The sequence below is a fragment of the Bos taurus genome, chromosome 3, assembly GCF_002263795.3.
Source record: "Bos taurus isolate L1 Dominette 01449 registration number 42190680 breed Hereford chromosome 3, ARS-UCD2.0, whole genome shotgun sequence".
Taxonomy (NCBI): domain Eukaryota; kingdom Metazoa; phylum Chordata; class Mammalia; order Artiodactyla; family Bovidae; genus Bos; species Bos taurus.
In genome coordinates, this window is record NC_037330.1 from 74,882,261 (window position 1) to 74,894,537 (window position 12,277).

Here is a 12,277-nt window from a genome sequence, read left to right on the forward strand (position 1 = left end):
GGAAATGGCAGCGCACTCCAGTGTTCTTGCCTGGAGAATCCTAGGGACGGGGGAGCCTTGTGGGCTGCCATCTATGGGGTCGCAGAGTCGGACACGACTGAAGTGACTTAGCAGCAGTAGATATTTGAAGTTGCTCAAAATTGCTTTGTGTATTATTTTTCAGTGGAAAATACTATTTTAAAGGAAATTATGACAACTTTTATAAAATGGTAAAATGTTACAGTACTGTTCTTCTAATTAAAAAATTTATAATGTCTCAGAACTTTGGGTGGTTATTTTTCACCTTTTCTTTTTACAAATACAGTGCCTTTACTTTCCCGAATTCTGCCTTCTGATGCATGTAAAATATACAAGCAAGGTATCAATATCAGGTAAGGTGATTTGATTTTTCTCTGAGTAACAGATAACTGAGATTTAGAGGAAGCTTTTCTTTCTGTAGTAAAAGCTTATACATGGATGTAGTATTTTATAACTTAAACATGTCTTAATATATTCACAATGTTTTTTCTCCTTTGAGGTACTAGAGATAAGAAACCAAAGGCATAAAATCTTGACTAAAACAAAGGTATTATTGTTCAACTACATACTATCTAGAATGCAAGTAGAATGAAGATCATGATACAATACCAAGAAGATTTAGGATGGTCATGCCCCTCTTCCTAGCTTTTTAGGGAATAAGGAACACATAAGGAGGACCCAACTCTTGTCCTTTTTTACTGCATCCCTTTCCTACTGTTCCCTCCCCTATCTACCCACCCATGCTTCTAGCCATTCATCTATCCACTCTAGTGAATATTTTTTAAGGCTAATTTTAATTTTCTTCTGTTTTCTTTTTAATTGATTGATATTTGGATCTCATGAAGAATCTATTTATTTTACTCATTTCAGAATTCTATCATTATTTCTTTATACTAATATAGGTATATTTATAAATGATCACTTCTTTGGTACTCAGCCTTCTTTATGGTCCAACTCTCACATCTGTGCATGACTACTAGAAAAACCGTAGCTTTGAGTAGATGGACCTGTGTTAACAAAGTGATATCTCTGCTTTTTAATACACTAAGTTTGCCATAGCTTTCCTCCAAGGAGCAAATGTCTTTTAATTTCATGGCTTCAGTCACGATCTGCAGTAATTTTGAAGCCCAAGAGAATAAAATCTGTTACTGCTTCCATTTTTTCCCCTTATGTTTGCCTTGAAGTGATGGGATGACCACATGGCAAGATCTTAGTTTTTTTTTTAATGTTGAGAGTCCCTTGAATAGCAAGGAGATCAAACCAGTCAATCCTAAAGGAAATCAGCCCTGAACATTCGTTGGAAGGACTGATTCTGAAGTTGAAGCTCCAATACTTTGTACCTGATGCAAAGAGCTGAGTCATTGGAAAAGACCCTCATGCTCGGAAAGATTGAAGGCAAAAGGAGAAGTGGGTGGCAGAGGATGAGGTGGTTAGTTAGTATCACTGATGGAATGGACATGAAGTGGAGCAAATTCTGGGAGATAGTGGAGGACAGAGGTGTCTTGTGTGCTGCAGTCCGTGGTGTTGCAGAGTTGGACACAACTTAGCATTGAACAACAAATTATATAAATGATACCTATTTAAGCTATTTAGAATGCTAGTGAATATGCCAACTGTTTTTTTAACTGGCCGTACTGTGCGGCTTATGGGATTTTAGTTCCCCAACCAGGGATCAAACTTGGGCCCTGAGCAGTAAGAGTGTAGAGCCTAACCACTAGACTGCCAGGAAGTGTATTCATATTTGTACATTTATATATGTATACATATAATTTATATGCCTATGTTTATAAAAATTCACAATATTAATTTGAGTATTGTCTAGAACTAGAGATGTCTTAAAAAGTTATATAAACTCTTCATTTTATAGATTAGAAAGTTCAGAAAGGTGAAGTGATTTTTATGAGCATATTACAAATTAATGCTGAGCCAGGACCTCTCTGACTTACTGTCTTCTTATCATGTGACTTCTTATCATGTCACAAGACAGAAATTTAAAGAAAATCAACTGTTTATGAGATTAATTATTAAGTATGATGAATTATAATGAAGAGATAACCTTTAGTTGGAAGTAAGTTCTAGGATAATTATTCTCAAGCAAAATTCTCTTGGTTTAGGTAGAGTTTTCTGTGTTTTTGTTTTTTAAAAATAACCTCCTCAGATCTTGCTCATCATGAACGTTCTCATGCACATTCAATTCATGGTTATTACAGAAACCTTGGAAAACACAGTAAAGTATGGGTGAAAAACTATGAAAGGATTTGTTAATGATGTAGATTTAATTCAGTATTCTATTGTTAGCAATATATTATGAATTTCAAAAAATTATTCATCAGTTAAAAAATTTTTAACATGGGTACTTGCCAAAGTTAGTAGATAACTTGGGAGAATAGTATTGTCTTCCATGTGCTGTGTTAAAGGTTAGTTTTAGTTCTGTTTGATTCTTAAATTTAGAAGAAAAGGAGCTTCTTTCTGTTAAAAAATTATTTCACATTTATATATACCTTTTAAAAGTAAATGACATGATACATATTACATAATAAATATAGATAATAAAAAAACCCCACAAAATGGCTAAGATAGATGTATGACAATAAGAGAGAATAATTGTGTCAAAGAATGTAGCTTAAGGGGAGCTACTGTAATTTAGTAAGACACTGAAACCTGGGGCTTACTAGCAGGAAAGCTCTTTACTAAGGTTGAAGGAGTGATGGGTTCAAAATGCTGGTTATCAAAGTTAACTAGAGTAATGGAGAAGCTGCATTTTAGAATGTATGGTAAAGGTTTTTTTGCATAGATGAAGAATTAAAAGAAAAACCAGTTTGTTAACATTAAATAAAAACTTGCACATTTAAATGTCATGAGATAATTAGTTCTTTTAAACATCACTTCAAATGACTTTTACTTGTATCTCATGATAGCAGTGTGATTTATTTAAAGTATGGGAATTCCCTGGTGGTCAAGTAGTTAGGATTCCCATGCTTTCACTACCAAGATCACAGATTCCATCTCTGGTTGGGGAACTAAAATCCTGCAAGCTGTGTGGGCAAAAATCAACACAGTATCATCTTTGGTGTCTAGGAGAAATTAATATTTTAGTAGAAATAGTAATATGAACAACTTTATTGTTGAGAATACTAATAGATATTTTCACTACTAATAATTTTGAGGTAATATATAACCGTTGACCTAAATAATCTTTGCAAACTGTCTCATTTGAGCTCTTCCTATCTCAAGGATAGGCCCTATTTTCTTTTCACTGTTACTTGGGTAGTTATCAAGTTTTTATCTGTAAAAGAACATTTTCTATTTGAATCTTTGCATTTGTATAAAGAACTTTGTGTCCTTCATGGTGAATTACATGGTAAAAATTAGAAGTATTTAGGCTCATTAAGCTGAAAGCCAAGGACCAGTTGATACATTAAAATATCACCATGATATAAATTATATCATTATGAGGCATGTTTGATACAGCTTACTATGCCATCTAATATGTCTAATATATAAGTTGTATTAGTCTTTCAGTTGCAAATTATGAAAACACATATAAAATAAAAATTGACAATGACTGATCTTAGGTGTGGCTAGATTGAAGGGCTCAAATGTTGCCAATGTCAGTCTGTCTTTGTCTCTCTGTGCATCTCTCCTCTCACCCCCACCCCTTGCAGCCCACTACTATTCTCCCCCAGGATGGGGCAAGAAGGGAGTGGAGGCAAAAGACTATTCTGGCCCATGTCTTCTTTTTTTGAGGGGTATAGAGTTCCCTGGTAGCTGAACCATGGAGTCCAAATAGGCCACTCATATAAAATGATCTTTCCCCTTTTTGAGACTTCATTAGACCACATTAGCCCACATTAGAGGTAGGAGATAAGCCCCTTTTATTGGCATCGTTTTCTCTTGTGCCACATATACAAGCAACAACAGAATATGTTTAGTAGTACAAGCACCAATAGTGCAGTAGCAGGCCACTGTAAGTGGACCCGGGGCAAGAATTCAACCATAAAGCAGCAAGGCAAGTTCACTCCTACAGGAGCTGGTGCCTTGCTATTTTTTTAGGACTTCTTATTTGACTCTGAGGGCTGTATGTATTTTACATGGCTCAGAAAAGAGCTTCTTATACATAGGTTAATCATACTTCCCTATTCATCTCTGTTGTCCTAGTAAAATTATTAATAGTGTCACCTTCACTTTTAAAAGTTACTAGTTTGGGTGTTAAATTATATGTAACCTTGGTTACTCTCTTGATGCAGCATGTGAAATATGTTCCATTTTTCAGCTTTTCCTATGAAGGGAAACTAGTAATGCCCACTCATTTGCCTTGTCTATGGTGAGAACGGAAAATCCTACAAAGTAATGAGTTCTTATATTGTGTTAGAAACTCAGTAGCCAGGGTGGACCTCTCACAAGGACTTAAAGAAATGTTCTTTTGGGTGTGATCAGCATTTCTTAACAGCTGTGTGAACCTATTTCTTAACTTAAGGACTGTGTTTTGAGCAGCCAGTCAGGTCCTGCTATGATGATCTGGAGACTACAAAGCCTTGGGCAAGATTGAAGCACATCAGGATACTTATAAAGTTTTCCACTCCATTATTCTCTCTAATTTCACCAAGTAGTGATTTATAGAATTTATTTGAGACCAACCCATTGGGTCGACCATGTCAGGTCTTGGTTACAGTGAACACAACAAACATACAGGTGTTTGAATACATGAATATTTGCCATAGGAAAGATCCATAATGTTTCGGGCCATGGAGATGTTAGAAAAGAAAATGTTGGGAAAGAGAATGCTAATCTGAATCTGAGAAGTCAAGCAAAAAGGCCGAGAATTTGGAGTAAATTAAATGCTTTATTGAGTTGAAGGATGAAGCAAGGTTTAATACTGTATGATTAAGCATCAGCCTCGATGCAGCTCACAAGGACAAGACTGTGGACACACAGCCCTTAATCTAAGAATGTGGTCCGTGCATTGCTATACTCTTCAGGTATACAGCAGACCTTTGAACAACACTGGTTTGAACTACTTGGGCCTTCTTACACACAGATCTTTTTTCAATAAATACATATTATAGTATTACATGATCCAAGGTTGGTTGAACCTGAGAGCGTGGAAATGTACATATGGAGGGCCAACTGTAAAGTTACATATGGAGGGGAATGGAGTCAGTGTTCCAGACCCCTGTGGTTAAGGGTCAGCTGTACTCTGCTGAGCTAGCAACTTTGTCTTAAAGGGATCAAAAGATGTTAGACGGGTTTGCTTTCCTTTTCTGCCCTTCTTCCTTGAGGTAAATTTTATGGAGTAGCTATGGTAAGGGAAATAGAATGGGGTACAGGTTGAGAAATGCATCAGCAATGGGAAAACAACCTTTCTCCTGCTGGATTAATGAAGTTATATATTCAGGAAAATGAAATATAGGTAAAATTGAATATATATTTAAATATTCTTTTGGTGTTTTTTAATGAGATATTTTAAATTTAGCTCTTATATATAAGTTTGGCTTTGAAATATGGTATTAGCCTTTTGGTTTGAGTTCAGAAGGAACAAAGCTTATTTCATTAATATGAAGTTTTATTGAGATTTTATTTGTCAGAATTTCTCATCTGTCCATCTTTCACAGGCTTGACACTACTCTCATAGACTTTACTGACATGAAGTGCCAACGAGGGGATTTAAGCTTCATTTTCAATGGGGATGCGGCACCCTCTGAATCTTTTGTAGTATTAGACAATGAACAAAAAGTTTATCAGCGAATACACCATGAGGTGAGCATGTTGAGCAAATTCCTGTAAATGGGTTTAAAAAAAAAGTCTGTGTATGCAGCCAAGCCTCAGTGTAATTGTTTTGAAAGGCATAAGACATAATTGAAATGGTTTATTCCTAAAGTTTCCATTTTCTTACCTCTAGTTTTTAAAAAAAAAATTTTATCATCTTTTCTTTATCCTGACTAAACTATTGAGTCTGTTTGCTCATAATTCACTGATAATGTCCTGGTTAAATAAACTCTGAATTCTTGTAGTTCTCATTTATTGAACTTGTTCTGGCCCTACTTTATTTTAGGGTTGTGAACCATCTCTGTTTCTTTAATATGAGCACCTCTTTTGGTTTTTTGTCTGTACTCTTTTACTTTTCCTAACTCTTTGGCTACCTTTCTTTTCTCTTTCTTTTCACTCTTAAAATGTAAAATTATATTCCTTCAAAACACCGTATCTCCATATTGGTTTTGTCTCTACAACCACCTTTGAAAAACCATGTGTACCATTATCTTGATCCATTGTTCCCTGAAAGCTCCTTGCCCTGCTATAAACCAAAGAAACAGCTTTTATAGTATCTATGTATATCATTGATAGCACTACAGATGTTCTTAGATCAACATTTTGTTTTATCACTGTTGCTTTTATTTTGTTTTTATTTTTATTTTATGCAGGCACACATAGTTGATAACAGCAAGATTCTTTTTTTTTTTCAGAGCAAGATTCTTAAACAGCATATTGATATGATCAAAAAGTAATTTAAATGAATTAATTTTACATAGTTCTTTGACTTTTCCTCCTTCCCTCTCTTCCTTCCTTAAACATTTATCAAGGACCTAATAAAGTGCGTCTAGACACTGCTAGGTGCTATGTATGAGAGAAGGAAATGGCATCCCACTCCAGTATTCTTCCTGGAGAATCCCAGGGACAGAGGAGCCTGGTGGGCTGCTGTCTGTGGGGTCGCACAGAGTCCGACACGACTGAAGCAATTTAGCAGCAGGAGCAGAAGCAGGTGCTATGTAGTGACATTGTATTAATAGTATACAGTTTGTCCCTTGGTATCTGCTGGGGAATGATTCTAGGAACCTTGAGGTTACCAAAATCCACAGACGCACAAGTAAATAGTTGTAAGCACTATGTAAATGCCTTGTAAATAGTTGACTGGACTTCGTGACAAGTTTAAATTTTGATTTTTGGAACTTTCTGGAATCTTTTCCTCAAATATTTTTCATCCTTGGTTGGTTGTATCTGTAGATGTGGAACCTGCAAATATGGAGGGCCAACTGTATATCAGTTACTATCATATATGAATGCAGAGTTGCAAAGAATAGCAAGGAGAGAGAACGCCTTTCTAAGTGATCAAGGTAAAGAAATAGAGAAAAACAATAGAATGGGAAAGACTAGAGATTTCTTCAAGAAAATGAGAGATACTAAGGGAACATTTAATGTAAAGACGTGTACAATAAAGAACAGAAATGGTATGGACCTAACAGACGCAGAAGATACTAAGAAGAGGTGGCAAGAATACACAGAAGAACCATACAAAAAAAACCTTAATGACCAGATAAAATCCACAATGGTGTGATCACTCACCTAGAGCTAGACATCCTGGAGTGCGAAGTCGAGTGAGTATTAAGATGCATCACTACGAACAGAGCTAGTGGAGGTGATGGAATTCCAGTTGAGCTATTTCAAATCCTAAAAGATGATGCTGTCAAAGTGCTGCACTCAGCATGCCAGCAAATCTGGAAAACTCAGCAGTGGTCACAGGACTGGAAAAGGTCAGTTTTCATTCCAATCCCAAAGAGTATGTCAAGGCTGTATATTGTCACCCTGCTTATTTAACTTATATGCAGAGTACATCATGCACAGTGCTGCGCTGGATGAAGCACAAGCTGGAATCAAGATTGCCAGGAGAAATATCAATAACCTCAGATATGTAGATGACCACCCTTATGACAGAAAGCAAAGAGGAACTAAAGAGCCTCTGGATGGAAGAGGAGAGTGAAAAGGCTGGCTTAAAACTCGACATTCAGAAAACTAAGATTATGGCATCCAGTTCTATCACGTCATGGCAAATAGATGGGGAAACAGTGGAAACAGTGACTTTATTTTCTTGGGCTCAAAAATCACTACAGATGGTGATTGCAGCTATGAAATTAAAAGATGCTTGCTGATTGGAAGAAAAGCTGTGACAAACCTAGACAGCATATTAAAAAGCAGAGACATCTCTACGGACAAAGATCCGTCTAGTCAAAGCTATAGTTTTTCCAGTAGTTGTATATGGATGTGAGAGTTGGACCATAAAGAAAACTGAACATCAAAGAATTGATGCTTTTGAAATGTGGTGTTGGAGAAGACTCTTTCTGAGAGTCCCTTGGACAGCAAGGAGATCAAACCACTGAATCCTAAAGGAGATCAATCCTGAATTTTCCTTGGAAGGACTGATGCTGAAGCTGAAGTTCGAATACTTTAGCTACCTGATGTAAAGAGCTGACTCATTTGAAAAGACCCTGATGCTGGGAAAGATTGAAGGCGGGAGGAGAAGGGGACAACAGAGAATGAGATGGTTGGATGTGAGTAAGCTCTGGGAGTTGGTGATGGACAGGGAAGCCTGGTGTGCTGCAGTCTATGGGGTTGCAAAGAAATGGACACGACTGAGCGACTGAACTGAACTGAACTGAAATATTTTGAATCTTCACCAGCAAACAGATTATGACTCGCTGAAGGTTCAGATAATGGCTAGCATTTTTTAGCAATAAAGTATATTGATATTTTTAAATTAAGGTGTGTACCTTGCTTTTTAAGCATGATGGTATTGCACACTGCACAGACTACAGAATAGTGTATATGATGGTGGTGTCACACTGATACATTGGAGCATTTAGAAAAGGAAGTAGGGTTTGGGGTTTTAGATGATGTTCATAATGAGTCCATTGCTGATATCAGTGCACTTGTTTCCACCTTCTCTTTGTATAGATTTCTCTGAAGTGTTTTCTATTAGTAATAACTCAGTTCTTAAAAATTTCATTTCCTTGTGATTTGACTTTGGCCAATAGATGTTCTTTTCCCGTGTTTCTGTCTTACTCTCTTTTGTCTCTTCCTTTTTCTCCAGTTCAGTTCAATTCAGTCACTCAGTCGTGTCCGACTCTTTGTGACCCCATGAACTGCAGCATGCCAGGCCTCCCTGTCCATCACCAACTCCCAGAGCCTACCCAAACTCATGTTCATTGAGTCAGTGATGCCACCCAACCATCTTGTCCTCTGTTGTCCCCTTCTCCTCTTGCCTTCAATCTTTCCCAACATCAGGGTCTTTTCAAATGAGTCAGCTGTTCGCATCAGGTGGCCAAAGTATTGGACTTTCAGCTTCAACATCAGTCCTTCCAATGAACAGCCAGGACTGATTTCCTTTAGGATGGACTTGTTGGATCTTGCAGTCCAAGGGACTCTCAAGAGTCTTCTCCAACATCACAGTTCAAAAGCATCAATTCTTCTGTGCTCAGCTTTCATTATAGTCCAACTCTCACATCCATACATGACTACTGGAAAAACCATACCCTTGACTAGACAGACCTTTGTTGGCAAAGTGATGTCTCTGTTTTTTAATATGCTGTCTAGGTTGGTCATAACTTTCCTTCCAAGGGGTAAGCGTCTTTTAATTTCATGGCTGCAATCACCGTCTGCAGTGATTTTGGAGCCCCCAAAATAAAGTCTGACACTGTTTCCTCATCTATTTCCCATGAAGTGATGGGACCAGATGCCATGATCTTCATTTTCTGAATATTGAGCTTTAAGCCAACTTTTTCACTTTCCTCTTTCACTTGTGTCAAGAGGCTCTTTCTCTGCTTACTTCTTGAATATTGATAGGCCCTTGATGTTGTTCTCATTTTTACAAATTGCCAGAATATCCCCACAGCTCTCACTACCTCTTATTAGCTGATAATTCACGATTATTTATTTCTAACTCAAATCTTCTGAGTGGGGACCTATTTAAATGCCTACTGGGTATCATATGTGTCTCTTAAGTACCTCAAAATCCAGTTTGTTGAAGACTTAACTCATTATTTTCCCTCCAGGTGCCTGTTCTCCCATTTTCTTTCTTTTGGTGATTAACATCATTTTCTGTTCCATGAGAAAGCTTGGAATTTTTTGGACCTTTTTTCTTGGACTCTCAGGTTTCCTAATTAGAGAACATGTGTGGTTATTCTTGTCTCCCTAATGCGTTATGGGTGCATGCATGCTGAATTGCTTCAGTCTTGTCCGACTCTGTGCGACCGCATGGACAGCAGCCCACCAGGCTCCTCTGTCCACGGGGTTCTCCAGGTGATAATACTGGAGTGGGTTGCCATTTCCCTCTCCAGATGCCTTATAATTATCCCTTTTTTTTATTGATGCTGTTATTGCCATAATTTAGATACTATTTCAGCTGGAGTGTCACAAATGTCTCATAAATGATCTTCCTGGCCCCCTTCTTGCCTGCTTCTAAATTATCTCACATATTGGAGATAGGTTGAATATTGAAAACAAATTCATGAAACTTGTCTTCCTTAAAGACACTGTAAAAGTTCCCTATTGCCAAGAAGAATGACATCCAAATTCCTCCTCATGGGATGCTTCCTTCAGGACGTGGCTTTTGCTGACTTTCCCATGTTTGCCTTACCTTGTTATCATAGCTACCCTCATGCTGAACTCTTTGCAGTTTTTTCCAGGCTGTTTAGTATTTCATTCCTTTGTTCATGTTGTTTCCACTTCCAGGAATACACTTCTTACACTCTCACCCTGAGGGATACCTATTTAGTGTTGTTGCTTCCTCCCCTCCTGGGTGACCATTCTTTTCTTGATGCTCCACTAAATCTGGTACTGTAGAGCTTCTAGTGCTATTTCCTTTTTTTCTTTTGGTCTATATGGCATTCTTCTTTTTGTGGGGGCTAAGCTCCTCAAAGGTATGGGGGTCTTTTAGTTGTGTTCTCTGGTACTTAATACAGCATCAGTGCATTCTAAGCCAGAGTTTGCCAAACTCTTTCTGTAAGGGAGAGAGTCAATATTTTAGATATTTAAATGTATTTTTAGGGTCATATGGTCTCTGTCACAGCTACTCACCTCTGCTGTTATTAACGTAAAAGTCACCTTAGACAATATATTAATGAATGAGTGTGGCTGTGTTCTAATAAAATTTTACTTATAAAAACAAGTGGTGCACTGGATTTGACTGCTTTTCATATTCTGCTGACCCTTTTTCTAGACTCTCAGAAATGTACTAAATAATTTGAATTCTTGTGTCTTAAATAACAATAGGATAGCTAACGAGGCAATGGATGAGTTAGAAAGATGATACTAAAAGAGAAGCCAGAGATTAAGGCTAGTGGTGTAAATATTAGCTGATGTATTTAGGGTATATGCGTGTGTATTTTATGTCTAAAAGAATATAGAAAAGCTAGATAGTAAGCAGTAATTCTTACGGCAGGGAATACTTGTTTTTCACCAATATGTATTTATAAGTACTAACTGTTCATTAAATGTTTGCTGAATGAATGTAATTAATAACAGGTCATTTTCAGTGATGTGGTTAGGAGATAGTGTACAATTTATAGAAGAGTTCTGTATCAAATGTTTTTTGCGGGTTTCCCTCATGGCTCACTGCTAAAGAATCCGCCTGCCAGTGCAAGAGAGAGACATGGGTGTGATCCTTGGTTCGGAAGATCCCACATGTCAAGAAGCAGCTGCGCCTGTGTGCTCCAGCTGTTGAGCCTGCACTCTGAGCCTGTGTTCTGTGATGCGAGAAGCCACTGCAATGACACTGTGCTCCACAACTAGAGAGTAGCCCCCTCCCCTACACTAGAGAAGAGCCCGTGCAGCGACAAAGACCCAGCACAGCCAAAAATAAACCCATACGTAAAAGTATATAAAAAAAGTTCCTTTGAAATGGGATGTTTGGTGAAACTTAAAGCAAATTTCTTCATAGGTAGTGTTATATATAGTGTTGTTCCCAAGCTAATACATAAAATCCTAATTTATAACATATTTGCATCATGAGGATTAATAGTTCTATACAATCTATGCCAGCCAAAATTTTGCAGTTGTGTTCAGAATTAGTTTGGGTTACCAGGAATACATTTTCATCTGTTATACAGCCTTAGCATTAATGTCAAGATTTTCCATTCCTCACTTGCAAGGGTGAAGGAAATCTGGGTGAAAGTTTGGTGGTGAGGAATAGAAAATAGGCCTCTTGGGAATCTAGAAATCAGGAAATATGGAAGATAGAGCCTCTAGTTATTGTAAACCCTATGGATGGTTCTCACTCTCCACTAAGGCTCTGGGTTCTTCTTTTTTTCCTCCTTCTCTCGTTTGGATTCTGTGGTCCTAAGTATCAGGGAAACTCTCTTAGCCTGTTAAGAGAATAGAACCTCATTTATTACCTACTCAGTTACTCTTCTTACTTGGTCATTTAGTTATGTTTCTATACATGAAACAAGTGCAAAGCTTTTTCTTTTAAAAAATATTTTTTGATCAATTA

General features: G+C 37.4%; 1 protein-coding gene across 1 annotated transcript in view; it reads left to right on the top strand.

The window, feature by feature from the left end:
• Positions 1-12,277, top strand: part of ANKRD13C (ankyrin repeat domain 13C) — a 93,442-nt gene that overhangs the window by 52,226 nt on the left and 28,939 nt on the right. Inside the window, exons 6-7 of the mRNA NM_001435024.1 lie at positions 305-371; positions 5,631-5,775. Coding sequence (NP_001421953.1) covers positions 305-371; positions 5,631-5,775 — 212 coding nt within the window. The remainder of the gene's footprint in view (positions 1-304; positions 372-5,630; positions 5,776-12,277) is intronic.